We start from the raw sequence: 26240 nt of genomic DNA on the forward strand, positions 1-26240 counted from the left end.
CTGCTGAGTCAAAGTTCTGTGTCAAGACTGCATTCATTCGCCTTCTCTCTACCACCATACTACCTTCCACACTGTTACTCTCACGGTGTTTACACCATGAGTAGTAATCACTATTCATCACCTGCTGTATTAGCCCCATTCAAAATTCCTAATTTCACCAGTTCAAGTAATTCCAGCGATCATCGCGATCCAAAACATCGCCCTGAGGCACAACACAAAAAGCATCAAGATATCTCTGGCAATCATCGCGATCCAAAGCAACGCCCTGAGGCACAGCACAAAAAGCATCAAGAAATCTCTGGCAATCATCGAGACCCAAAGCAGCGACCAAAGGCACAATACAAAAAGCATCAAGTATCTTCTACAGTCTCTAATTCATCATCCTTGAGCTCTAGAATGATGTCTTCTCCAACACCTACCAATCTAGTGCCATCGCAAGAAGAAGCGTCTCTTTTCAACATGGATATCGATAGCATTGGTCCATCATCCACACCAATGCCATCATCTGGTCAGCCAGACAGTCAAATGCATTCATCTGGTCAACCATACAGTCAAGTGCATTCATCTGGTCAAGAAGAGAGGGAGACGCATTTACCCGATCGAAACGAGAGACAAACGCAAACTTTGTCAGAATTGGCCAATTCAGTCCACAAAGCCATGTCAGCCATGTCGCACACAAATTGTGCAGATGAGGTAAATCGCAAATTCATTGAAGAAATCATGGAGCACGTTGAGGAAATGGCTAAAAACAACCGTCATCGCGACGAAGGAACCAAGGCACAACTTGATGCTTTGGGAACTAGATTGTGGAATAGCGCTTTGATCATCAGAGCAGCCGCTGGAGATTGCCCACAGCAAGAAATTCTCTCAGCAATTGCCATGCTTCGTCGCACAGCTTGTTTGCTGCTCAACATGTGCCGTCTGGAGAAGGAAGACGTTGAGTCTTCTCAAAAAATCGTCACTGTATGCGCTCGAACGGCAATGGATCTCATTAATTCTGACGAAAGAGTCATGGCAGAAGAGATGATTCAAATGGCAGCTGAATGCGCTGAACCTCTGGAAAAGATCGATACGGATGCCGGAGTATTTGACGATGACTACAAGGACTCCGTTTTCGAGGCTGTATGCGCATATCGTCTGGCTCGCTTCCAGCTTAGCGCAGGTAGCAATGAGGCTGTAATGTCCCATTTCATGCACAAAGCATTGAACAGCTGTCAAAAGCTGAGAAGTGATTCATGGGTATCAAGAGCTACTCTTAAATATGCAATCGAACTTGCCGTCAAGGTGTTGGAAAACGAAGAAGATAAAGCGAATGACGTGCTTAAAGATGCATCAAAGTTACAAGAAATTAAGATCTTCCTCGAGCGAGTGCATATGATCTTTAGAAAGAAGCCATATGCTGATTGTCCAGCATACATCCGATCAAGGCTGGATGTCGCATTTCTCCTTTCCCGTGTTCAGTATATCACGGGTAAGCTCAATAGCAAGGATGAAAACAAATTGGCGGCTGAAGACACCCTACGCCTTGCTGTCAACGAAGCAAAAGAGGCATTCCAGACGGGCGAAGCAACAAAGGCAAGTCTGTTGATCATGTCAATGATGGAGGAACGAAAAGCGCCTCTTGAGCTTATGTTGCAAGGATGGCGTGACCTTGTGTCCGATCTTGACTTCGAAGGAGCTCATATTGATACAATCATCAAGATTCTCTTTCGCACTCTTCTTCGCAAACCGAACAATTGTTCTGGATACATCCTTCGCGTGGTGAGCGACATTTGCCAATGCATGCTCGATTCAAGATTGGACAAAGTCAGTTGTGCGACTCACATTGGCAAATTAGGTTTTGTAGCCGTGAAGGCAGCAGGATTGGATTGCACGGCACAATTGAAAGAGTTCTTTGATGTAATCGATCAATCCAATCCACCTGTCCAATTGAGCGAAGAAATGGGGTACGCTTGGCTTGACGCCCTGCTCAAAGCTGCAAAAGATGATAATACAAATGATCATAAAAAGGCAATCGATCTTCTCGCTTTAGCCAGCCATCCTATTCTCGCAAAGCCGGAGGATACAGCCTACGTTGCGGTCAAAAAGGCAGCATACCTTCTTTTACAAGCTGGAAGGTACGCGGAGTGCGACAAATTGATTTTGCAACAGCTTCCATCGGGCGATCCGCCTGCTTCGTTGATCTTATGCATCTCTTTCATCCGTCAGAGGAAGGAATTGCATGCAGGTAAACTTCTCGATAGCTTCGAGCCTAGAGAATGGAGCGCAAATGTGTTGCTTTGGATCGTGTCAGAGGCTTTTGCACAAGGCATGACAAGCCTTCAATCCAGAGCAATGGTGATGTTCTTGGAAATTTGTCCAGATACTGATCACGATTTGAATAATATTAGGCTACTTCGAACCGTGGTTGCAATGTACATCGACCTTTTGCAAAGGACTAGTGACCCAGAGGAGCAGGAATTGACATTTGATAAACTGTCAAAATTGATTGGTCGCTACGAAACCATCTTGCTTGCCGCGTCTCATGCAGACAAACAGTCAAAGGAGAAAGCACAAGAAGCGGATTGGATCATTGGTACACTGTACAAGCTTGCAATCGATTCCGAAAACAAGCTTCATCCACACATGATTGATAGCTTGGATCGCACTATCGTACAAATTGCTGACTATCGTGAGGCTTTTGAAGAGCCTTGCCAACCGCAAATTCATCTTTTGCGCTTCTATGCTGGCTTCCGATCTTTGTTGGAATTCAAGAAATTAATCAGCACAGCAAGAGAAACAGCTGAAACGGTACAAAGCTTGCAGGAGGCCTGGAAGCGAGTGACAAAGTGCGAAAGAGATCTATTCCACTCAATTGCAGCGGGACAGTACAATGAGGCTAGAGAGAATGACAAGCTTGCTGTCTTGTCGATCAAAGTAGAGATTTTGCTGGAATTGCAAAAAGATCAAGACGTCAAGAGTATTTTGGAAAGTGAAGAGGTCTCTCTTGATCATCGAGCAACGGATGAAGTGGCCAGAGTACTTGTGCAGCACCCCAGAACAGAACCATTCCTGTTGAAAGCGGCTGTCAAGAAATTGATCAATTTCTACAAAGATCAGGCACGAACGCATGGTAGCTATCCGGCCAATGAGGTAGCCGAGTGGTTGAGACACCTTTTGGAAAAGCAATTAAAGCATTACAAACGTATGCAAACTATGGTGTACCATGAGATTATCGAATTACTGGGAGATATGATGCTTCCTCTATTGGGAGATGATGGCCTTGTCGCAAATCCACCTTGGCCTACAGTAGAATTGATCTACTTTCAGCAAAAGGCTCGCGAAGTGGCGTACGATTTGGCAAAGCAAGGTAAAGTTGAGCCAGCATTCCAGCTAATTAACGTCAGTAATGATATTTTGCAAGGCATCAAACCGGATTTGACGCCAGAAGCAGCCCATGCAGAGGAGCGAAGGTTGCAGCAAATCGTGGAACTACTTGAAAGAAGACAAGGTCAAACTTTCTACCATCCTGCTCCAAACGTCCGTAATACGTCTTTTGTCCCTCCGGTTAGCAACAACTACAACGGTATGTTTCACTGAATGGCGTTGTACAGAAGAATGAGATGTCTATTCGTAAATGACGACAACACAACAAATCACCACGACAACGATTGCGCACTTGTACGATCACCTTTGTAACGCTAAACCAATCTCAAACAGAATCATCACCTCATGTACAATATCATTTCTCACGCTTCACAAAGCTTCCTCCCAATTGATCATAATCAGACATAGATTGTCGAGTTTGGTCTATGTGACCGTTTTGAGTGAAACATGAAGAGTCATGCTCAAACTGAATACAAATTGTGTGGTTTATGTGAATGCGTGATGTATGTGTGTGTGTGAATGCGGAATGGACATGGTGCAAAAAAGGTACAGATAAAACGTTCGAGAAACATTTTAACCGTGCTTAGCAGCACCACGTTGACGAAGACGACGAACGTAGTGTTCCAATTCAGCACCTTCAAGGATGTAACCGTCAGCACGACCGGATTGTCCTGGTCTTGAGCTAATGACGGCGTACAAACGACCTGAACCGAATTGTTGTTCAACCAATGGGTCCAAGGCGGCATCCTTTTGACGTCCTTCCAACTTCTTTTCAACGTGCTTGCTCTTCTTGGCGTCTGCAACTTCTTCAGCAGCACCTTGACCGGCAGCACGACGTTTGCTGGTGACTGGCTTACCGTAGTGCTTTTCGTAGGCGATACGGAAAGGTGTGGCATCCACTTGGATCACTGCAGCTTTGACCAATGTGTTTGTTCGCACCAATTCGTTATTGGAGGCGTTGAAAACGACACCCAAGATACGGGTCTTGGCGGTGATGTGTTCTGAACCCCATGCAAAGTTACCGCTGTAGTGATGGAGGGGAGGGAAGTAGGGTCAGTATTCAGTGAAAGGGTGAAAAGTTTTGAAGATGATCGAGATGGATGAGAGCGATGGTGTGTCGATGCAAAGGTGTTCGCTGTTGGAGGCTGTCTGCGTAGAGACGAACAATGTCGCAAGTCGATCTGTCTCACGATTGTATCCTTCCATCAATTGTCGAATGTTGGATCGTGCTTTTACTCTTCCCTTCAATCGATTCTCTCATCTCACAATCCCCACCTCCAACCATCTGTGTATCTCTCATCCATTCTCTCTCTTCCCTCATATCAAACGATGCTCACCTTTCCAAACGAAGAGCACGGAACTTTAGGTTACCACCACGAACACGAACGGTATGAATACGTTTAGGACCGATACGTGTGTTTGCGGCTTGACGACCTTTCTCATGAGCACGCTTTTTCTTGTAATCCTTTGGACGAGCACCGGATAGGGAGCGCTTGTGGCGCGAATCACGAGTAATACCCATATTGACGGTTGATGATGACGGTGGTCGTATAGGAATGAATTGGAGATTTTTGAATGATTAGCAAGGCTGTAGACACAACTGTTACCCGCAAGACTATAAGAATTTCCTACAGTACTGTTTGGCGGGCTTGAATGTGTGCACGCACGCGATAAGCCTTTTAAGAAGGAAGATTAAGCGGCATAACAGCTGAACACAGGGCAGATGCCAGGCAAACCATTGATTTGCTCAATAGGCTGCGCAGCGCGACTAAGGGGACCGCATTAGAGCAGTGTATCGAGCAATACTCTGAGCCCGCAGCAAAAACACGTGTCTACGCAGAGAGAAAAATTGAACTGGCAAACACAGGCAAGCATTGAGAGAACACATCACGTGCGCATTCATGCATTGTGCATTTAAAGTCCTTTCGACCTCACGGTCATATGTGGGATACCCAACCCATCCATTGGTCATCATACGGGCATAATGGTGATCAATCTATAATGCATTCCCTAATAGCTATGGATCATCTCTTGTTATAAAAACTCCAACATGAAGCAGATTACAGCATGCCGATCAATTGGACTGGCGGTAAGAAGTAGGTACAGTTTCATAGACAAGAGAGGGATGATACTGACACAAATCTTAAGACACTTGCCATTGCGAGCCAAAAGGGATGCTCTCATACCCATCCCTTTGACTCATCATATGCGAGCACAGCGAAACTTGCTACATAAATGGCAAACACTACATCCTCATCAAAAACACTCAAAGGAGAGACAAAGTTTGAATACTTCCTCGACAACAGATAATCAAGCCAGTCGCTACAGGACTTCCTCCAGTCTCGATGATTTCAAAGATATCAGCAAGAAAGAATTGAACTACAAAAGGGCTAAGATCCTAGCCAAGCCAAGTTGGCTGTTACCATTCTACCATCCAGCGATCAAACTCAATAAAGTCACAGAAGCTTCTTCCAATATTTCAGAGGAAGAGAGCTCATTTTTGTCTTATGAGGAGAGCACACATCTTTCTACTACATCGGATGCAAACAAAAGCGTTCACTCTCAATTATATCTTACGAATCGCGAATCGCATGACTTCACGCAATTCAAACGGTGCCATTCTGTTCCTTAATTCGTATTTTGACATTTGCAGCAACCTTATACATGATATAACCTACAGCCTATCCATCGATTCCACGACGTTCACGATCAAAACTTGCTTCGAATTCACGTTGTGCCTGTGCTCTGTTTGAGCTTGAACCTTTGCCAAAAGTTGGATCTGCAAGTGAACCGGTAGAAGATCCCATATTTGAACGTGCGCCATATCGTGAGCCTACATCATTCATCTCTTTCTCTTGTCCGGCTCCTCCATTACGCTTCTCATATGCTTCACGAGCATTTTGTTGTCGCAATCGCTCCCAACTGCTAGGTTGTTCACTTCGATCTCCGCGTATTTGTGCCCATCTGGAAGTTTGTGGCTGCTGAGGTTCGGCAGGAGATGAGGAAGGTTGTGAGGTTGCATTATCGAAAGATTGTCCGGAGCTGGAGGGGAAGGATGTTGACTGAGATTGCGATCCATACAAAGCGGATTCATCGAATGAATCATCACCCCATTGATTGGATTGATTGTTGGAGGACGACGGTTGAGGTGTCCTTCTTGTTGATTGAGATGGGGGCGGGAAGTTGGGATAAGATGATCCATTCGATCCGCCTTGCTGTCCGAATTGTTGAGGACGGTTTGCTTGAACTGGTCCAGCATTTCCCATTCCATTTTGTGCTGTACCCGGTGCAATTCTTCCTTGACGTTCATCAGCAGCACCCTGAAGAACACGAGCAAAATGCGAAGGATCTTCTACATTTTGCATGTCCGCCTTTCCCCACATCACACCTGCAGGCATCAGTAGACCACCACCAGCAATACTTCCCAAGATTGTGAATCCAATTGTTGCTCCAAAACCTGGAGCGGGTTTGCGTCTTCTTAGTAAGGCATACGTAGCAGCAGCGCCTCCAACCGCTCCTACTCTTCGCATGATTGTAACTTTGTCACGAACTGCAATTAAGGCTTGACGTTCACGTTCAGTCATATTGGCAAGTGCGCCTTTTGGTAAGCCTTGACTGTCTCTGGAAGGAGAGGTAGGAGCACCACCACCACCATTCATTGATGTACCTGAATTTGAACCATCATTCCCGCCAAAGCCGCCATACTGACTTCCTTGATTATTGTTATTAAATCCCGACATTGCTTGTTCGGGCGTATTAGATGATGATGGGATGCTATCACCATGCAAACACTTGATTACCATTGTGCATACTTGCTTGTTTCTCCACTTTAGAACATTTGACCTTTAAGCGTGTGTGCTTAATTCGTCTGTGCTGAACGCGTAGGCTTGGAAATGATTGCCTTCACGTAAGCCAGATTCTTCAGCCGTTTAGATCGGACTTTACCCCGCGCTTAACATTCTATCAATTACGCGTGTGCTTTGATAAGTGTTGTTCTCGCCGGCACACGCACACTGCTTGAGCGAATTAAAGTTAGCTGCATTAAACGCTAAGGAAAGAAGAACCAAGCTGAGTTGCAAGCTGCTCCTCTTCTTCTATTCAATCACAACAGACAAAAGACAAAATGACACAATCTTCTGACAAGTATCCCAAATTGCAAGACGTTGTGTCTGCTTTCAAGCTTTTGGCAGAAATCCCAACGATCAAATCTGCTGAATTTATCCAGGAAAGTGATGATCGATACCTTGTCAGAACAAATACTTCAGCCCGTTCATATGCAACCAATTCACGTACGACAAGTAGACCACATGTAACAGTGAAACAGAGCTCAGATCCGGAAAAGCTCTCCGAAACACATTGGATCAGTGCTGGCTCAAACATTGACTCAAATGCAGATCCGATCAAAGCTATCTTCTCTTCGCATCCTTTGTACGGCAAAGGATCACAAGATAGTACAAAAGCTCGCACTGTCATCTTACGTCAGACAAAGAACGATAAAGGTCAGGATCAGAGATCTGTGGAGCTGTGGCAGCAAGAAAGGATGCTAAAGAGCGTCAACGTCACAGAAGCACATGGACCCTTTTATACTGATGGTAAGCTTGTTATGGCGTGCATATGTTGAAGAAACCACAAAGCTGACGATAATCTTTCACCCTACAACAGACATTTATGGCTCTTTCTCGCTTTATGAAGACCGTGTGCTCTACACTGCAGAAGAGAAGGAACGTCCAAAAGAGACTGACCTAGGCAAAAGACCCAAAGGAGGTGATTCTGATGGCTTAGAAAGCTATGAGTATCGGCCGCAGCTTGGTTCTGCCTACATCGGAAAGTATTACCCAAAGGTATTTCAGCTGAAGTTCAATCTTGCAACGGATAATGGACACCCAGCACAACTGTACTGCATTGATCCTAGCTCTGTCGAACAAAGGGACTCGATTCGAGATCCGATCCTCTCACAGGCTATTTTCAGTTCAGATGGTCAGCAGATTCTTTTGACAGCCTATCCTGCCCTCATCGACGGACGAAGACTCGGCCTAGGTGCCTGTCCGAATAGACCTTCAATCGTATACTGCATCGATGGAAATGCTAGTGGAGCGCAAAAGAAAGACTCTGCCGAAGAGAATGATGAAACCAGCAATAGCTCTACCATCAAAGATGCTTCAGTATGGAAACCGCAGGATTGGCGTCGACTGTCTCGTGAAGGATACAGCGGTAGAGCTCCAGCTGTTGCTTCGAAAGACAAATGCGTATGGATCGAATGTCGCTCCGGTGGACCTCACAATGGAAGTGATATGATCTATTCCGTAAATCCGTCTGATGGAAAGAGTCAAATTGCTTGTGAGATCGATGAGGTTGACGTGCCAAAATCGCAGACAGCTTTCCCCGGTATTTTTACTGATACGACCTTGACCAGAAGCTGTTCGCTGTCTAAGCTCGATGCAATCGCCATTACGACAATTTGGGGATCACGTCAGACTATTGTTGTTCATAGGGTGGGTCAAGATGGCGCACCAATTGAAGTCACGCCTTTGGGGGTATCTATCACCAATGAAGCCTCGCAAGCGGACCAACCATGGAATTACAACCTTCTTTGCACAAATGGGAACGATCTTCTGATTGCCGTTAGATCGAGTCCGACCTGTCCACAACAGATATTGCTTGGCCATCTTTACGAAAAAGGAGGACGACTTCATGCGGAATGGGGCTTAATCAAGTCGATGGATGAAGCATGGCAAGATGAGAAGCCCATCCGTGATCTGAAACAGAGCGTTCTGGCAAAGATTATCCCGATTCCCACAACTGGCGTGAAAGATGACGTGAACGATCAATCGATTGAGGCTATCCTACTTTCGCCTCCCGTCTCTGACAAACCATTGCCGGTGCTTTTGGAGCTTCATGGTGGTCCTCATGGCACATCACTCACAGCTTTTAGCCCGGCTTTGGCTGCTATTTGTCTATCCGGTTGTGAGTGCACTTTATTAGAATACAATTTTCCCGTACAGAATGCTGACCTCTCTTCTCACTTTATCAGACTCAATCTTGCAACCCAACTATCACGGATCCCTTGGACGGGGACAACGTTTTGTCGAATCTTTGATCGGTAATTGCGGTGATTTGGATGTGAAAGACTGTCATTCTGCTGTAGAGTATCTGTTGAACAATGCAAGCCAGATTCAGGAAGGTCTCAAGCTTGATTCTGATCGGGTTTACGTGGATGGTGGTTCACATGGAGGCTTCCTTTCGTTACACCTTGTAGGACAATACCCAACCTTTTATCAAGCAACAGTAGCAAGAAATCCAGTCACAGCAGTACAGCTGATGGAAGGTACGAATGACATTCCCGATTGGTTCTATGCCGAATTTGGACATTCGTTCAACTTTTCCAATCCTCCGCAATGTATCACACCTGAACAATTCAAGAAATTGTGGGATGCCTCACCGTTTGCTTATATTGATAAGATTCAAGTACCCGTCTTATTGCTTGTTGGTCTATCGGATCAAAGAGTGGCACCTTCACAATCAAAGGTTGTTTATCATGCCTTGCAATCACGTATTAGGCAAGAAAGAGCAAAGTCTAATCCAGCTAAAGGCAAATTGGATGCTCGAATGCTGTCGTTCAAGGATGAGGAACATCCATTGAGCGGCATTGAGGCAGAGTTGATCTCGTTTGAAGCACGATTCAGATGGATCGCTTGATGAGATGCTTGTTACTTACTGATGTCCACCACCTATAAATGAATTCGATACTCATCCATATCTCTCTACTTTGGCTGTCTTGATACTATTCTATCGCTCGCTCGTTCGCTATGGGCTGATATGAAGAGATAAATGTACATTGATGCGTGACTCTGTATTTATACAATCGAGCATGATTTCGATTTGATGACTGGATCGGAAAAGCCGCCAGTAGAACCGAAACCGCCATCACCGCGTACAGTTTCGGTAAGACTTTCAACAGTTTCAACTTGAGGTGTAAAGATTTGTTCTAAAATCAATTGTGCGATTCGATCACCAATTTTGATGGAAAAATCTGAATCGCCAAAGTTGAACAACAAAACACCCAAAAGACCACGATAATCTGCATCGATCACGCCTGCACCACAATCGATTCCATGTTTAGAGGCTGAGAGAAAAGTGGTTGAAGTTAGTTGACTGCACTGTTTCGCTTTAATACTTGTACTCACCCAAACCTGAACGTGGTGCAACACGTCCATAAGAACCTTCAGGAATGGCAACGCGAATGCCAGTAGGAACGACGAGTCTTCCGCCTTTTGGAATGATTACGTTTTGTGAAGCATACAAATCATAACCTGCAGCTAAGGCACTACCTCTTGTTGGTGCTTTGGCATGAGGATGATCAGCATCCAAGCTTACCAAGAATCTTGGTTGCCCGGTTGATGATGATGATGATGATCCGTTTACGTTAGCTTCTGGCATCTTTAATGGCGAGGTATGATGAATGTGTCTTGAGTAATTCGGCAAGATGGATGATCGTTGATGTTGCACAGAAAGAAGACTTGTTGATCTGTTCAACTTTAATGCACGAAGAAAGACTCTATTCATAACTTCAACTTTGAACAACAACACTTTCCATCAAATTCAGGATCAAAAGAAACGCGTTGCTGAGTTATCGCGTAAAGTAACACTCACATAAAAGCGCGTCGCGGTGCTGACAGGGTTGAAATCCAATCAAAACTGGAGAATCACGTGAAAATAGACAATTCAACAACAGACAAGTCCCATCACGGTGAAATATCCTCTCTCAAATGTGGAAACATGAAAAGTATGCATGATTGCAATCAATAGATCATCCCTGACTTGAAAGGCTCTTGAATGTCATGATGGCGTTGTTTGTTTGCATCTTTCCGTTATCATCTGTCTTCTTTCCTCCCTCCATGATCAACTAACACAAGCATTTATTTTCAGGTAAGTTATTATGCAGCTCGGACATCTTTCAAGCACCATACAATCTTTCTTTACCCTTTTCACGCAAAGTGATCAGGATGAAACCCATGAGAAAGAAGTTGTGCATTCACATTCCGACATTTCCAACGAGAATTCACGTGTGAGCATTGCAAATCCACACAAAAGACCTAACGATGACGGTGAGGATACAACGACGGTATCACGAAAACACGCACGGGTGGCAATGGATGAGAAAGACAAACGTCGCTTGATGACTTTCAATCAACAGTCTCGACAAAAGGTCAAAGAAACACATAGCAAAACAATCTCATTCGTCAGAGTGAAACAACTCAACCCGCCAAAAGTCAGATCTATCAGTCAAAGCATGGATGGATTTCACGTAGGCAGCGCTTCCGATCTTGCGGAAAGATATCCTCAATTAGAATCACACAATGTATATCATCAACGTTTTCCAATGGATGGGAAAACGTTCTTGCCATTTGTTATGCCATTCTCGACACCTTCACGTGGCTATTATAATTTCAACAATTTTCAATCAAGGCCAAGAAATATGAGCAGAAGCTTTTATCAATCCGCAGAGTCTCCTCAACGAGCTCGTCCCCGTTTTCCTCCTCCACCTCCATTAGTAACGAAAGATGATCTTATTGACGAATTTCTGAAAGATGCAGATCCATTTCAATGGAACATTCCTATTCCTTGTCACATTATTGAGATGACACTCAAACCAGACGAGAAACAGAGTTCGACAACTCTTCTCAGTCATGATGAGAAACAGGAAGAAGGTCAATTGGATATGGATTGTGTGAAATGATGTAATTTGAGCACAGTTTGAGCATAAAGCTGTGCAGAAAGCAAAGTGTGACTTTTACAAAAGACACATGTCATAGTACAAGATTGTATTTATGTTAATTATTCTCCCCCTCCTGAATATATATATTTGTCCCCTGTGTTATACGCACATCCTGTACACCTAATCCTCACCCCTTTGCTGATCGAGTTGCTCTCTCTGAGAAGCTGCCCAAGAACGAACATCATGTTCTTTTCCAACGTGCAAATCTCGCATTTCTTCTGATCGTATCGTAGGTTGAACTCCGTTCATATGTTGCAACCTTAGCTCTACGCAATCATCCACTTCTGTCGTTGTGGTGGCCGTCGTTGTAGCAGCAGCAGACGCTACAATCCTATCATCGCTATCATCATCAAAAGGTGCAACATCGCTATCTGCAGGTTCACCATCCGATTGCTGATCATCTCCGCCCCTTGAAGATTCTTCCAAAATGGAATTCGGAGTGGTATCGTCATCCAACGTATTAGCCGATACACTTGTACGATCTCCATCGACGTCAGTTTCTTGCGTCGACCTTTGTTTCGGCGATTGCGGATGCAGTTGAAACTTTTGACTTCCAAAGCTGATCTCAGTTCCGTAAGCAAATGCTTCACCTATGCCATACGATCCATTGTGCCCAGAAATGGCTGAACTTGGGTGCAACAACGGCCTTGCTGTCGCACTGGTCGATCTCGGACTCGTACGTGCTGATACATTCCCACTACTGTTTCCCGTCGAGGTCGAAATACCCAAAGCCTCATTCGAAGATCCTGTTCGGGGATCAAAAGGAAGATTCCATCTTTGCTTGATCTTTCTCCGTTCATACGATGATGCTCCTCCATCATCACTTCGGGCCGATGAAGGAACCCGGGGAACCGAAGATGATTTGATAGTCGCCAATCGATTATCACGCACACCATCATCTTGAAGAGACGATGAAGCTACTTTGTCCGCTTCTACATTTGAGGAGTGGGAAGTTTTCCTTACCGAGATGCGTTCATTCGGAGTCGGATTGTTGGGGGTCTTTTTCACCCTTGACGTTTGCCGTTGCGAATCCGATTCAGTTGTGCTGCTTTCGGATCCTCTTCTCGATTGCTGCGAATTGAGGGAAGCTTGATTTGAACTTCCGGCAACATTTTCTTTATTCTGCGTAGTAGGAGGGTTGGCAGACGATTGTCCCTTCTTTGGCGTATCATACCTTAACCCGGCACGCATCACATGTTGCCTTGGACTTAATCCAACATTTTGTGACAAAGGCGCCAGCATTGCTGCCGTTGGAGGATAAGCAACGGCACTTCCTCCATGCTGTACTTGCGCCAATCCGCGTGCCATCTCCTCAAAGGCAAAGCTACCGCCATATCCGTTCAATAGAGACCCAGCCTCAAATCTTCTAGTCACATCGCGAAGATAGCGTGGATCAAATCCACCCGATGGCAAATACAAAGCTGGATTCATCACAGGAGGTAAGAATGTCGGCCTTTGACGATAGTACTGCGAAGGATCGGGCGCTCTTGTCAGACCGTCTTCACGTTTTTCGCATAATTCGGCGAGAGCAACCGAAACACGATCCACACGTGTGGTCAAAATGCGATATGCTCTCATGAATTCGCCTCTAATCGTGTAAAGCCCATCCTTTGTAACTGTACGTGCTACATTGTAGCCAGATTGGAAAGGATCTTCTATGCAAAGCTCTGCATTCCATACATTTGCATCCTTTGAAATGACGCCGTTCTCATTTCTGATACTGATCACATCCCGCGAATAGCCAAACTCCTTTGAGAAGTACTTGAAGAAGTCCAGCAATAGCTCTCCGACGTTCTCGGTATTGAACGAAGTCCACTCCTTGCGTAATTTTGCCACGTCGTCATAAAAGTACACGTTATGTCCATTTAATGTGACATCTTCTGGCTTCCTCTGCGATCCTGCTGGCGGTGGAACCCTTTGTAGATTTGGAAGAACAGCAGGCCTCTTGACATGAGTCAAGAAGAACAGCATCATTAGCGTATAGCCATAAGAGGAAAGCGTTCCTGTGTAAGGCGAGTTGAGCTTCCGTCTCTTTGTCCAGACTTTCAAAAAGAGAACAAGCGTCCTTAGTCTGGGCGGGTCTACCATTGCATAGCTCAATAAAAGTCTTGTATTTTCTAATGCCAATCGATTCTCGAACCCTATATCGCAAGAGATCTCGTAAGATAGTTCTGCTGTTGGCGGTCTACTTATTTTGATGATTGGAATCCTAGCTTTCGGTAGAGGCATTACGTTGTAATCCGTTTCTTGTCTGAGCAGTATACCCAATTCTTCCACCAAACGTGACGCATCTGGATGAATGGCATACTCTTTCTTCTCCTTCGATGCATCACTTGCCAAGAGACAACAAAGGTCCATATCCGAATTCTTCAATGCAAATCCGTTTGCCATACTTCCAAACGCCAACAGTTTTGCGCCCGGGCTAACTTTGCCTGTCAAACGTTCCAGCTGCCGTCTTGTTGCCTCTTTTATCCGATATTCCTCTTCTGTTGGTAAGATTGGAGTAAGGAAAGCAATGATGCAATTCGTCAAATCTGCTGTATACCGCTCCATTGTCAGAAAATGCTGCATCTGTTGTTGTTGGCTGGTATGCTGTGGTGCAGAAGATTGAAAGGGTTGTCGAAATTGAAAGGGTAATGTACCATTCATGATAGGTATTCCATTTGTTGCCGTACTTGTGCTTGCCATTCCGTTTGTATAAGCAGGATTGTTACTATAAGAAGGAATAGGCGATGAAGAGGCTGCCGAGGAAGACGAAGAAGAAGCAGCATAAGCACCTAAGCTATTTGCACGAAAAGGAAGTGTTGAAGTGTTGGCTGAGAGAGAAGTGGTGGTATGCGATATACTGTCTGATCTCTGACCATCTTTACTGATCGACATCCTGGTCGAAAATGAACTTGCCCCTCTTACGTGTGGCGCGCCTTTTGTATGTATCTCCTTCTTTGATGGGCTGCCGCTGAGCTGTACTTTGCCTTTGATACGATGATTTGCGAATAAGTTCAAGCGAGTTTAACCTCACCTTTGCCTTTCTAGATAAGAAAAGAACCAAATACGATCGCGATGAAAGGATCGAAATGGATAAATACAAGCAAGGCTGATGATTGAATGAAAGGAGGAGGATGTGTTATATTTTAAGACTCTTTCTAGCAAAAAAACACACAAACAGTACGCCCGCTTTAGAGTGAGTGCTCTACCGCTTCAACTCCGCTGTGGCGCGCCAGGGCGTTTATTTTAAATCGGGTCCAATTATCATTACAAAACGCTAAATCTAAACAACATGGCTAATGTTTTGTTTTTGTTTCCCTTTTTCACTCATCATACATTATCTCCCCTATCTACTCAGCCATGATATGAAGATGAAAGAGAATTAAAGAGATGGCGGAGGAGGAGAAACTCACATTCAAGACTGTCAAGTATGCATTTATTCTAATCCAAAAAACACGATCAAATCTCACAAAAGAATCGGCCATCATTGAAAGAATTTGGTATAAAAGCAAAGCACAACATAAAAGTGCAGAATGGTTTAGAGCAATCGATGGCGTACGCAAATGTTTACGCAGATTGTTAGATCCTATCAAGGGCGCCGATCACCAACAACAACAAGATGTTCAGCCTAGGATAATGAAAAGCAATGAAGTTCAAAGCGGACAGGCCGAAGGAGAGATATTCTGCGGAGCCTTGGATCGCGCTTGCTCGTCTCTCGTGCAAGTCTGGTGCTCTTATTGGGGCAAGGAAACAACAGAGAACAACAAGAGTTTACCCAAATTTGACGGAATACCAAAAGAGCTACCGAATAGCGATGCTCTTTGCTCTGCTGTTCGGGATATTCGGGAGTTGATTGCTATCATGGAAGAGCTGTCAAATCGGACGAGAATCGCGGCTAATTCACTCATTTCTCATTTACGTACACCGCCTGCTCCAACGTTTGCCCCAATTACGACTGCATGTCTTGCAATCATGTCTGGTCTACATTCAGAAGCGAATCAATGCTTGCATGGTCCGCAAGATGACCCTCCCTCAGACAGTCAAAAGAGCGGAAGAAGTTCAATCAAGTATCTGTACAACATCATGTCCAGTAGCTCCGTGCCCACTTCGGAAGACAAAGGATTCACACTGAATGTAGGGCTAGAGCGAAAAGGTCACCAGAAGAGAAAGCAATCCTCCGTTTCGCAAGTAGGAAAGAAGCAGAGACCCAACGAAACCACTCAGAACTCTGGGATGATGACCCAAGCGGACGGAACAGAAGAAGATCTAGGCGAGATTGTGTAATGTCACGCTCTGTTTTGTGACAATGATTAACCGCATCGTGTGTACATTAAAAAAAATCTGTAAAGTACAAAAATAAAAAATTGCGAAAAGTATCGCTTTGTGATAAAAGAGTGACGTGCATGATCCAATATTCCATATTACCCTTGAACTGTGCTTTGGCTTGTCCAGCTATCCCTTGCATGATGTTGAGCAGAAGAATCTGTTCTGTTGATGCCTTCTTCCAACATTTCCTCTTCTCCATCGACTTCTCCTTCTGCTTCCACTGCTTGCGCTTCGATCATTAGGGTATGCATTTCTTCGTATGATGAAGCACAAGCAACGAATTCGCCCTCTAGGATCATATCAGCAGATGGCCTATTTTCCGGTTGCAATTCTGAACACCAGGCCAAACATTCTTTGAGAGCTCTAGAGTACTTCTGCGGATCTTGAAGAGCCGGCAAACCAAGTTGAACGGTAAGCGTGATAGCACGTAAAGCAGGAAATTCAACACGAGGTGGAATACCTTCTGCCAATTCATACAATACCGCTCCAAGACTCCAAATATCAGCCTTTTGATCGTACGGTTCAGCTTTGATCACTTCTGGCGCCATCCAATAAGCCGTTCCAACAACGCTACTACGCTTTTCATTTAATGATAAGCTGGTTGCATGTGTGAAATCCGTCAACTTTGCTTTTCCATCGGAAGTCAAAAGGATGTTATCACTCCTCACGTCTCGATGAACAATTCCTTTTGAATGAATGTGATGCATTGCCAAGCAAATATCGCCAAAGATACGGGCCATATGATGTTCATTCATCTCTAAGCCTTCCATCTTGAGAGCGATTACATCTGCCAAAGACATCGACATACACTCTTGCACGATCCAAATCCCGTCCCTAACTGTTGCCGGAAGTTGAGATTCGCTCGCTTCTTTCTTTGCGGCATCGCCTCGTCGACATAGGAAGACGTCAAACAACGTCAAAACGTTCTCATGATCAGATGCTTTGCGCCATAGAGAGAGCTCTTTGTCGAGATTTTGAAGGCGAGGATAGGATTGACTTTCTTTGTCATCCGTTGATGCTCCGTTTATGGCATCATTGGATTTTGGTGCTGCGATACGAACAATCTTTATGGCAATCGTACCGGATCCTTCTATAGACTTAATACCACAATTAGCCTTTGCAGTCGCCGAATATACATCACCCGACTCGCCTTCACCTATGAGCATTAATCCCTCAAAGATTTCTTGAGGCTTACCCGGATGAACAAGTGATCGAAGATGCGGTGGGCAAGTTGGGTCGATCTTTGGCAATTTGGCTGATTCTTGCTCGACAACGTGTACTTGTTCCTTTCCCAAAGCAGCAGGCAAAGCAGGCACAGGAGGGACATCCATCATTGAGTCCAATCTCATTGGCATGACGTCATCCAAATCCATACTTTGTCTAGCTCGCATTAGATCGGCAAACGATGAAATTGCTTCTGAATCTGCACCAAATGCATCTGCATCGAAACCACTTGCGTAGTGCATAGAGATCGGAAAGCGACGAGCATCAGAGCTTCTACGACGAAGATGACGAGATCCAGCACGTGAAGAAGATCGTGATGCCCGGCTATTTGGTCTGGATTGTCGACTGCCAGGTCGTGTCAAAGCAGCCAATTCTTGCGCTTCTGAATCAGCTTTTGGAGGTCCATTAGCGTCATTATCAAGCGAGTCAAAATCGTGAAGTGGCAAGCTGACGACCGATAATCGATCCTCAGATGATCGATCTCCACTTTTCTCCATCAAGTTTGAAGCTTTATCCAAATTGCTGGCTTTTTCTTCGTTCATTATATCTTCAACATCCTCTTCATCAGGTGGTGGAGGTGGCAGAGATCGGACTCGCCAGTCCCGTCCAACTTTTTCGTCATCGATTCGTTGGCCAGGTGAAACAGGGGAAAGATTGGATTCATTAGTGTCCTTTTGTGGTGGTATTTGTAGCGCAGTATTAAATTGAGCCCGCATTGGTGTTGGCAATCCTTTGAGTAAAGCAGGAGAAGGCGATTGATGAGCATCAGGTTCTTTTCTAGTTTGCAAAGATATTGGTAATGGTGGTTGAGGGGTAGAGTGTTGTTCGTAGGGTGGAGATTGCGCTCTATCGCTACCGGTTGATTGAGAGTGTCCATATCCCGGAGACGGATCACGATCATCTTCATCGTTGAGCCAGTCATCAAGGAAATCAGATGCGGGTTGGTAATCGTCCAAAATTCCAAAGTTCGAGCCACTGGGTGTTGTCGCTACTGAATCAGTTTTTCGTTCTGCATTTGGAATATGTGTAGAAAGATCTTTGTTTGTATTTGCCGACAAATCTTCCTTCTCTGACTGACCCGTAGCATCTTGAGGTTTCAGCTCTGGAGACGATCGATCATCACCTACGATTGGTGAGGGTATCTGAAGTTCTTTTGGTGTGATCTTGCGTTCCGCAGTGTTGCTATGAGAGAATCCACTGCCGTGACCTGCACTGAGGGCTGAACTACTTGTTGGTCGGAAAAAGCCATCGGCATCCGGATGAATGAAGTCGGGAGTACTCTGACCTGGTGAAACTCGTGCTTGTTTGTAAGGCAAAGTTGGAGGTGGGTCTAGATCACCTTCATGAGATTCTTGCCTTCTATTGGAATGGTCAAAGTGCATCTGTAGTGGCTGCGAAGCAAGTCGAACACTTGCCCCACTGTTTCGCACAGCTCCAGAAGTTGATTTAAGATCGTTTTCCAGATTCGGTTGTGCTGTATTGTCACCATGGAAGATTGAATTAGATTCTTTTGACGACATAGCAGGAGACTGTGAAGGTGAAGGCGAGATAAAGTGATTTCCCAGACTATGTGCCTGACTTAGGCTAGCATCACTACCGTTGCTGATCGTTGTCAAGGATGAAGCTTTTACTCCATTTTGACTTGTATTGCTCGTTCTGACAGAGAGAACAGGTTTGAAGCCAACCGATCTGGGCGACGGTATGTCTGTTTGCCCAACAAATTTATTTGAGGAAGGTGGATATATCCGTGGAGCATTCTTTCGCCGTTCACGTAAACCTTCTGAAACATGTTTGCTGATTTCGTTTTGCGTAGAAGTCTGCCTTTCACTGGAAGAAGTCCTATTACCAGAACCTGCTGGCTGAGTATCAGCAGCTGAAGGAGAAAATGAGGGTGATTGTCCGTAATTGATTGCAGGTGGTTTGGTAGATGATCGTCCGTCGTTCGCTAAGCTGTATGAGTCATCTACCGAAGATTGAATCGAATGAGATGTGCAAGAGGAATCGCGAGCTTCAGGGCTCGCAAATCTTGCTTTGCTTGGGGTATCGATTGTTCCGCGGGAAGATGGTTCGCTGGGTGCACTATCACCTCTATTGCTTACATCTTGATCCGGTTGAGAGAACAACTGTGGAGTTCGAAGCACTTTCGTCATTGGGACCCTGGAAGCGGTCAGGATAGATCCAGTCTCATCTTCAGCATTGTTGAAACCATTCTCGTGCATGTTCTCAACTTGATCCATCTCAGAGAAAGCTCCAGAATCATTTGCAACACTTCCTTGCTCGTCGTTCAAGTTCTCTGCCAAAGCTTCAATGTTGCTATCAGCTTCTTCTACCGGTAAAGTTCTAGTGTCCGTCGATTCGTCCTTGGTATGTAATTGATCATCTTCAGAGTTGGATTTTGGCAATGATTTCAACAAGTTTGCACCCCAATCTTCATCAGAATCGTCTGCTTGAACGAGTGGCAAGCTAGGGCTGATATGCTGCGGAGGTATTTGCGGTAGAGAGGGAGCGTCGGACCATGAAGGGGATGGTGGCCATCCCTGGTTTAGTACGCTGCTATATGTCGTACTTGCATTTGAAGTCCTTCTCAGGGTTGCGTCCGACTTTGTTGCGTTGTCTGAACTTCTTCGATAATGATGGCTAGCACGAGGACCAGGTGTGACGGAACGTACAGCATCACGAGCATCTTGCAAGTCTTCCAATTGACCTAGACGTGATTCAAGTAATCTCTTTGTATTTTCTGGATCTTGACCAAGCTCTGCTTCTTTATCGACATAGTATTGCGTTCTTTGACGAATAAGAGCAATCACACCAGCGGGATCTTTACGTACTTCATTGGCATCCATTCCGTATTGTGCCAAAACTTGAGCCCAAGATGCTGGGAGTCCTGTATAGCCTTGCGGTCCAACATCAACGTGAACATTATGGCGAACGTCGGTAGGAAGACCAATTCGTGGATCAGGTTGAATAGATGGTGAGGGCGAGGCATTTGGAGGGTACGAGCTCATATGATCGCCGTCGGAAGATGTCATTGGCAGATCAGCTGATGATTTGGCCGCCCTTCCACGAAAGTTACTCAAATTTGCCGTTCCAGCTCGACCCCAATTCCCTATCGTTGGGCTTCCACCTTCTCTTCCAGTATTTTGTCTCTGTTGTGCTTGTTGTCTGATCTTTGCTGCAGATGCTTTACCCCACTTCTTTAATCCAACTCCAGCTGTTTGACTAGCAGCCTTAACTGCAGCCGCTCGATTTGACCATGCATTGTGCCCTTGATCACCTTGAGACGTATCTGCCATGCTGCTATTACTGCCCCTGGCTAAACGACCACTATCTACCCCTAAACCGACAAGTGACGCTTCTTCTCCACGCCCCGGAGAGGCGCCGTTCCGAGAGCCTGGTTTTCTGAAACCGGTTGAGGATTCCTTTTTCCCTCGAGTCTTGACCGCAGACGACCAAGATGGGCTCAATCGATTGAATAGTCCATTGGAGGAAACAGATTGAACGTCATGTACATTTGATAGCACCGGCGATTGTGTGGAGCGATTTCTGTCTTGATTTAGTCTGAACGATCCGGAAAGATCAGCATATGCATCTTCTCGAGTATCATGACTACCACTAAAATCACTTATTGAATCCTCTTCAGATGGAGGTAGATCAGGTAGATCTTTTTCAACCTTTGTTCTTAAAATTGATGGATTGCTTGGACCAGGTTGAAAGTAGCCGGCTGAAGAGGAAAGTGTGGATTGCGGGGTAACATTTCCAGAAGATTGAATGTTTACACAATCAAAGAGAGGCGAATTGATGGGTGCCGTCTGTGTGATGGTGTTGAGATGATGTTTTACGCCTTGCATAGGATCAAGATGTGTTGAATTAGAGGCAAAAGAGGAATTTGTTGATCGCCAACCTTGCACAGATTGATCACTTTGTCGTGATGGTCCTGCCACTGCATCTGATGCTTGGTAATTCATGGCGCATTGGGTATCTGTTTCGTAAAAAAGATTAAAATTTGATTTTGACAGCCATCGGGAGTAAGGATGGAATTTATTCCTTCAACGACATTTGATCATGTGACCGAATAAAAGTCAAGATGGCGTCCAATTTAGCGGAGAAGCTTATTGTATGATCCAAAGAAATAGAGTTGTTAATGGTAATCGTTACCTTGACGTTTTGATCGTCGCCCTTTTTGCTGATTGTGTGATGGAGAAGGCCAAATTCTAACAAGGCACACAAGATGAACTGAAGTTCTTTACCCGGGTTTATACTCAGTCTCGATTTTTATTATTATTCTTTGGGCGCACCCTTGTCCAGGGCGTGTGCTAGAAATGAAAGTGTGGTGCTCATAACCTAGCGCATTCTTTGTTTGATACGGCACATTAACAGTATGTTTAACAATTGTATGTTTAATGCATTTAGACTGATCTCGTGTCTTACATTCCCCCTTGTTGTTAAAAAAGACACAACAAACACGTACTGTATGTATCTTACCATTCATCCATCCTTTCCCTCAACCTCATCAAGATCGGCTCGTGCTTGTTGATTGATTGATTGATCACAAGTTTGTCGTTCTCAAAAAGGTATTCATAAAGGTGTCGGAACAGGTAGGGCTTATTGATCGTCGTGATCGTCATACGTCATTGCATTTGAAAAGGCCCAAGGACGCGATCAATCACTCGCATACACTCAAACAACAACACGGAAAGCAATAACTTAGACGCTCAGTAAAAGTGCATTCCGTTTTAGACAAGCTCTCTCACAGTTCCAACAACTCTTCTTTTAACAGGGAAAAATCCATTGCGACTTTAGAGAAACATTTCATTTTGTTTGATTTATACCCAATCTTGTTTGTTTATCTCACAAACGAGATCGAGCCTGTCCTTGTCGTTCTACAAAGAAAGGCAATACTCACTTTGACGGAGTGCCTTCAATCATCTCACTCTTCAACGCGGAAAGATTCAGCCCTCAACGTTTGGGCCTCTCTCCCTCCAACGCGTCAGCCAATTTGCCAGCTCAGTCCTCTTGATCGCTATCCCAACAAGCACTTTTCATAGAACAAAAGAATCATTGCCTTGACTCAATCGGCTTTAATTGAACCACGGATCGCAAAATTCGTTTCTATCGTACGCCAATTGATTTGCAAAGCTCGTGACACGTACAAATTTCATCTATTCGCGTCCCACACGATCTCAAAGGGCGACAAGATCGGGATTGTTTTCTACTCCTATCTTGGTCATTGATTATTCCACAACTCCTATTCAATTTCAAGCAGCATGTCGAGTTCTGGAATTAGTGGGGCAACTCAAAATACATCCAGTGCAACATCTGGAAGACATCAACAAATGGCTGATCACCCTCCCGGACGCGCTCCAACTGGTGGCCAATCCCATGTTCATCGACCAATTTCAGCAATGCCAACGCCATCTACGCGAACGAATGTTCATTCTTCACATACCATGGATCACGATGGCACTGACGAACAGAATTACAATGCCGCGATGAAGAATGGCCATGCAGATAGACGGGCAAGCGCGCATCCTGCTGTACCTGTAAGTAATGCACATTCAAACATGGGAATTCTAGGTTCGCCAATTTCACCAATGGATACACTTACGAGTAATGCGATCGGACAAGGTATTCCCACTACTTCTCCAGCCGCTATGCAATACTTTGCTGCACATCCAAGAAGGCAACAAGTGCATTTTGGCAATTATCTTCTTTTGCAAACATTAGGTGAAGGTGAATTTGGAAAGGTCAAATTGGGTGTTCACAAAGAATGGGGAGAGGAAGTCGCTGTTAAGCTGATCAAGCGTGACAAAGTTGGGACATCTGATGGTCAATTACAGATAACCGGACCATCCAAAGATCCTGCAAAAATGAGCAAGGTAGAAAAAGAGATTCGGGTCTTGAAAGATGTTCGGCATCCGAATATTGTTCGCTTGTACGAAGTGATCGAATCGGACAGGTATATTGGGATCGTTTTGGAATATGCAAGTGGCGGAGAATTGTTTGATCACATTCTTGCTCACAAATATCTCAAAGATCGCGACGCTTGTCGTCTATTCGCGCAACTCATCTCTGGAGTATCGTATCTGCATCAAAAGAAGATCGTTCATCGTGATTTGAAGCTGGAGAATCTGCTATTGGACCGCAATCGAAATGTGATCATTACGGATTTTGGATTTGCAAACAACTTTGAGAACAAGAATGATGATTTAATGGCAACAAGTTGCGGTAGCCCGTGCTATGCAGCTCCGGAATTGGTTGTTCAAGACGGTCTTTATGCTGGTTCAGCTGTTGATGTTTGGTCTTGCGGTGTGATTCTGTATGCAATGTTGGCAGGCTATTTACCCTTTGACGATGATCCGGCTAATCCTGACGGCGATAATATCAACTTGCTATACAAGTACATCATGGCAACACCTTTGTCTTTCCCAGATTATATCGGCCCTCAACCGCGCGATTTGCTTTGCAGGATGTTGGTTCCTGATCCTCTAAAGCGAACAACTCTTGCTGGCGTGATGGCACATCCGTGGCTTTCTCCATACAGAGACTTGTTCAAGTTCAGTGTTGAAGAGCTTGAGAGGGCTGCGATCGAACAACAGAATAAAAAGCGTCAAGTTTATCGTCAACAAATGATTATGCAGCAACAGATGCAAGAACAGCAAAGAAGAGGCGGAACAATGAATGCCAACGATGCTGCTCGTGGAATACACGGCCAATCGAGTGCAGACAGACAGGCATATACCAGACAGCAAAGACATCAAAGTGCTGCACCAGCAACATCCTTCTTGCCGGATCGTTTACAACAAGAAGCAGCTCCATCTCGCTCTCGTCCTGTGTCAGGCATGCCTACTCCACGTTCAGAAGATAAGGTTGCAGCCCACACAGGAAAGCCAACGCAAGTGCCAGATTCTCAACACAGCCAACCCGTTCGTTCCCACGACTCAAATCATGTTGCACATCACCGAGAAGCTTCCCAAGATAATTCATCAGCTGTCAGCAAAAGGTCAGCTGCTTCAAAGACACAACGTCATACAGTTCAATTGGAGTATGACAGTAGTAATGCACATGCTCGTGCTCAGAAGGCTTCCATTGTACAACCTCCAATTCAAAAGGATAGTTCAGTTGATTCTGGAAAGGATACAGCAGAGAATGCACCAATTGCCGTTAGAGCTGACGAACGTAATGGTACACGCTACGGGCATGGTCAAGATACATCTGATAGCGCAAACGTGCGCAAGAAGGACGATCAGATTCTCTCAACCTCAACACGCCAAAATATCCCTTCAGAAGAAGGAACTCCAAAGTCCAACGCAGAAAAAGCGCCACAAAGGGCACCGTCAAACCCTTTGCCGCATATCGAAGTTACTGGACAGTCTCCTGTAAAGCCTGATGTTCATCAAGAACGAAGGGTATTCTCGGACGGAAATGCAACCTCTGTAGCTTCCTCGAATGGTAAGAGCTCTACTTCACCACAGAAAGAGAGAGAAGAGAAGTCACAGACACGTCATCGTAAGGGAATGTCTACCGATAAATTCTTCTTGACCAAACTGCTAGGCTCACAAGGTGTACCTCCGACTCTGAATGAGCAACAGTCACGTCCAGATGCCTCGCCATCCAAGAATAGCATTTCACCCACTCTAGAGACCGGCAAAGAGTCACTACCTGCCATGCCAGTCGAACGCGAAGAGAACACAGGACGCAAGACGAGCTCTCATCGACGAAAGGCGATGAGTCTTGTTGTTGGTCGACCACTTGAGAGTCAAGACAAAGAAGGTGAAAGGTCCGAAAAGAGTTCACGTAGACTCACAGCGCGATTACGTAAAGAGTCATCTCCTTCAGGAAATAGCTCTCAACGTCGTCCTCATACTCCAAAGCGTATTCAATCAACAGCAAGCGGAGACCAAAGTATTGCTTCTAGCAAGCCATCACCATCGGCAGCATCTGTTATCACCAGTCATACGGGCAACTCACAACGTGCTCCCTCTTCGATCTTTAAACGTAGCAACAATGCTTCAAACGCTCCATTTGAACAGTCTTTGAATGAAAGTACATCCACCGTTGGTGCAAGTAGCAATGCGGCAAAGAAGGTGATGGATTGGTTCCGCAAGAAGAGCATGTCCAAGAGCCAATTGGAAGATATACCCCCATTCACTTCTTTTGAATCGCCTTCTGCAGCTTCTCCCGCGCAAAGGACACGCAAGCAAAGTACCGGCTTGCTTGCGAATGAAGCAAAACCTCCAAGTCGCTCAGCCATTGATGAGAAGAGTTCACCTAATCCTCAAGTTGTTGTGACTGATGATAGCGCTCACGAGAAAAGACCTGAAATGGATTCAGTACCGTCTTCACGATCTACTTCTGGCACGCAAAGTCATATTAGTCAAACAACTCAATCAACCGGTGCAACATCTGCCACTGAAGGATCACGAGTGCGTAAAGAAGCCAATATACCACAAATGCCCGGCTCAAAATCAAGTGATTCTACGATGCAACAACAAGCTACACCAAGGGCATCCTCTTCGATTGTTAATCAGTTTGACGCCAATCAAAATGTTCAAAGGAATGAAGT

At 45.1% G+C, this 26240-nt stretch overlaps 11 protein-coding genes across 11 annotated transcripts; 6 read left to right on the plus strand and 5 right to left on the minus strand.

The window, feature by feature from the left end:
• Nucleotides 1–96: 96 nt before the first annotated feature.
• FA14DRAFT_179931 (uncharacterized protein) lies at nucleotides 97–3579 on the plus strand (the record flags this gene model as incomplete). The annotated part of the gene is made up of 1 exon (XM_025500967.1): nucleotides 97–3579. The coding sequence occupies one exon, from the start codon at nucleotides 97–99 to the stop codon at nucleotides 3577–3579; it is 3483 nt and encodes a 1160-aa protein (XP_025353579.1).
• Nucleotides 3580–3939: 360 nt separating this feature from the next.
• Nucleotides 3940–4888, minus strand: FA14DRAFT_164840 (ribosomal protein S8e; the record flags this gene model as incomplete). The annotated part of the gene is made up of 2 exons (XM_025499913.1): nucleotides 3940–4390; nucleotides 4704–4888. 2 exons carry the CDS (start codon nucleotides 4886–4888, stop codon nucleotides 3940–3942), a joined length of 636 nt encoding a protein of 211 aa, XP_025353580.1.
• Nucleotides 4889–5433: 545 nt separating this feature from the next.
• Nucleotides 5434–5998, plus strand: FA14DRAFT_179933 (uncharacterized protein; the record flags this gene model as incomplete). Its single annotated transcript, XM_025500968.1, has 2 exons — nucleotides 5434–5462; nucleotides 5515–5998. 2 exons carry the CDS (start codon nucleotides 5434–5436, stop codon nucleotides 5996–5998), a joined length of 513 nt encoding a protein of 170 aa, XP_025353581.1.
• FA14DRAFT_147062 (uncharacterized protein) lies at nucleotides 5862–6896 on the minus strand (the record flags this gene model as incomplete). Its single annotated transcript, XM_025497337.1, has 3 exons — nucleotides 5862–6109; nucleotides 6182–6330; nucleotides 6448–6896. 3 exons carry the CDS (start codon nucleotides 6894–6896, stop codon nucleotides 6048–6050), a joined length of 660 nt encoding a protein of 219 aa, XP_025353582.1. The 3' UTR covers nucleotides 5862–6047.
• Nucleotides 6897–7462: 566 nt separating this feature from the next.
• On the plus strand, nucleotides 7463–10212 carry FA14DRAFT_161207 (alpha/beta-hydrolase). Its single transcript, XM_025499008.1, has 3 exons — nucleotides 7463–7958; nucleotides 8029–9330; nucleotides 9398–10212. Exons 1-3 carry the CDS (start codon nucleotides 7490–7492, stop codon nucleotides 10060–10062), a joined length of 2436 nt encoding a protein of 811 aa, XP_025353583.1. The 5' UTR covers nucleotides 7463–7489; the 3' UTR covers nucleotides 10063–10212.
• Nucleotides 10213–10220: 8 nt separating this feature from the next.
• FA14DRAFT_164841 (dUTP diphosphatase) lies at nucleotides 10221–10803 on the minus strand (the record flags this gene model as incomplete). Its single annotated transcript, XM_025499914.1, has 2 exons — nucleotides 10221–10489; nucleotides 10551–10803. The coding sequence occupies 2 exons, from the start codon at nucleotides 10801–10803 to the stop codon at nucleotides 10221–10223; spliced, it is 522 nt and encodes a 173-aa protein (XP_025353584.1).
• Nucleotides 10804–11302: 499 nt separating this feature from the next.
• Nucleotides 11303–12103, plus strand: FA14DRAFT_155979 (uncharacterized protein; the record flags this gene model as incomplete). The annotated part of the gene is made up of 1 exon (XM_025497797.1): nucleotides 11303–12103. The coding sequence occupies one exon, from the start codon at nucleotides 11303–11305 to the stop codon at nucleotides 12101–12103; it is 801 nt and encodes a 266-aa protein (XP_025353585.1).
• Nucleotides 12104–13639: 1536 nt separating this feature from the next.
• FA14DRAFT_125277 (PAP/OAS1 substrate-binding domain-containing protein) lies at nucleotides 13640–14695 on the minus strand (the record flags this gene model as incomplete). Its single annotated transcript, XM_025496695.1, has 1 exon — nucleotides 13640–14695. A coding segment is annotated over one exon (1056 nt), but the record flags the coding sequence as incomplete, so codon positions are not given.
• Nucleotides 14696–15315: 620 nt separating this feature from the next.
• FA14DRAFT_60322 (uncharacterized protein) lies at nucleotides 15316–16516 on the plus strand. Its single transcript, XM_025502553.1, has one exon. The coding sequence runs from the start codon at nucleotides 15518–15520 to the stop codon at nucleotides 16409–16411; it is 894 nt and encodes a 297-aa protein (XP_025353587.1). The 5' UTR covers nucleotides 15316–15517; the 3' UTR covers nucleotides 16412–16516.
• Nucleotides 16517–16713: 197 nt separating this feature from the next.
• FA14DRAFT_110434 (kinase-like protein) lies at nucleotides 16714–17208 on the minus strand (the record flags this gene model as incomplete). The annotated part of the gene is made up of 1 exon (XM_025495914.1): nucleotides 16714–17208. A coding segment is annotated over one exon (495 nt), but the record flags the coding sequence as incomplete, so codon positions are not given.
• A 6030-nt stretch (nucleotides 17209–23238) lies between these two features.
• FA14DRAFT_124398 (Pkinase-domain-containing protein) lies at nucleotides 23239–24336 on the plus strand (the record flags this gene model as incomplete). The annotated part of the gene is made up of 1 exon (XM_025496642.1): nucleotides 23239–24336. A coding segment is annotated over one exon (1098 nt), but the record flags the coding sequence as incomplete, so codon positions are not given.
• Nucleotides 24337–26240: the final 1904 nt, after the last annotated feature.

The sequence above is a fragment of the Meira miltonrushii genome, assembly GCF_003144205.1.
Source record: "Meira miltonrushii strain MCA 3882 unplaced genomic scaffold FA14scaffold_3, whole genome shotgun sequence".
NCBI lineage: Eukaryota > Fungi > Basidiomycota > Exobasidiomycetes > Exobasidiales > Brachybasidiaceae > Meira > Meira miltonrushii.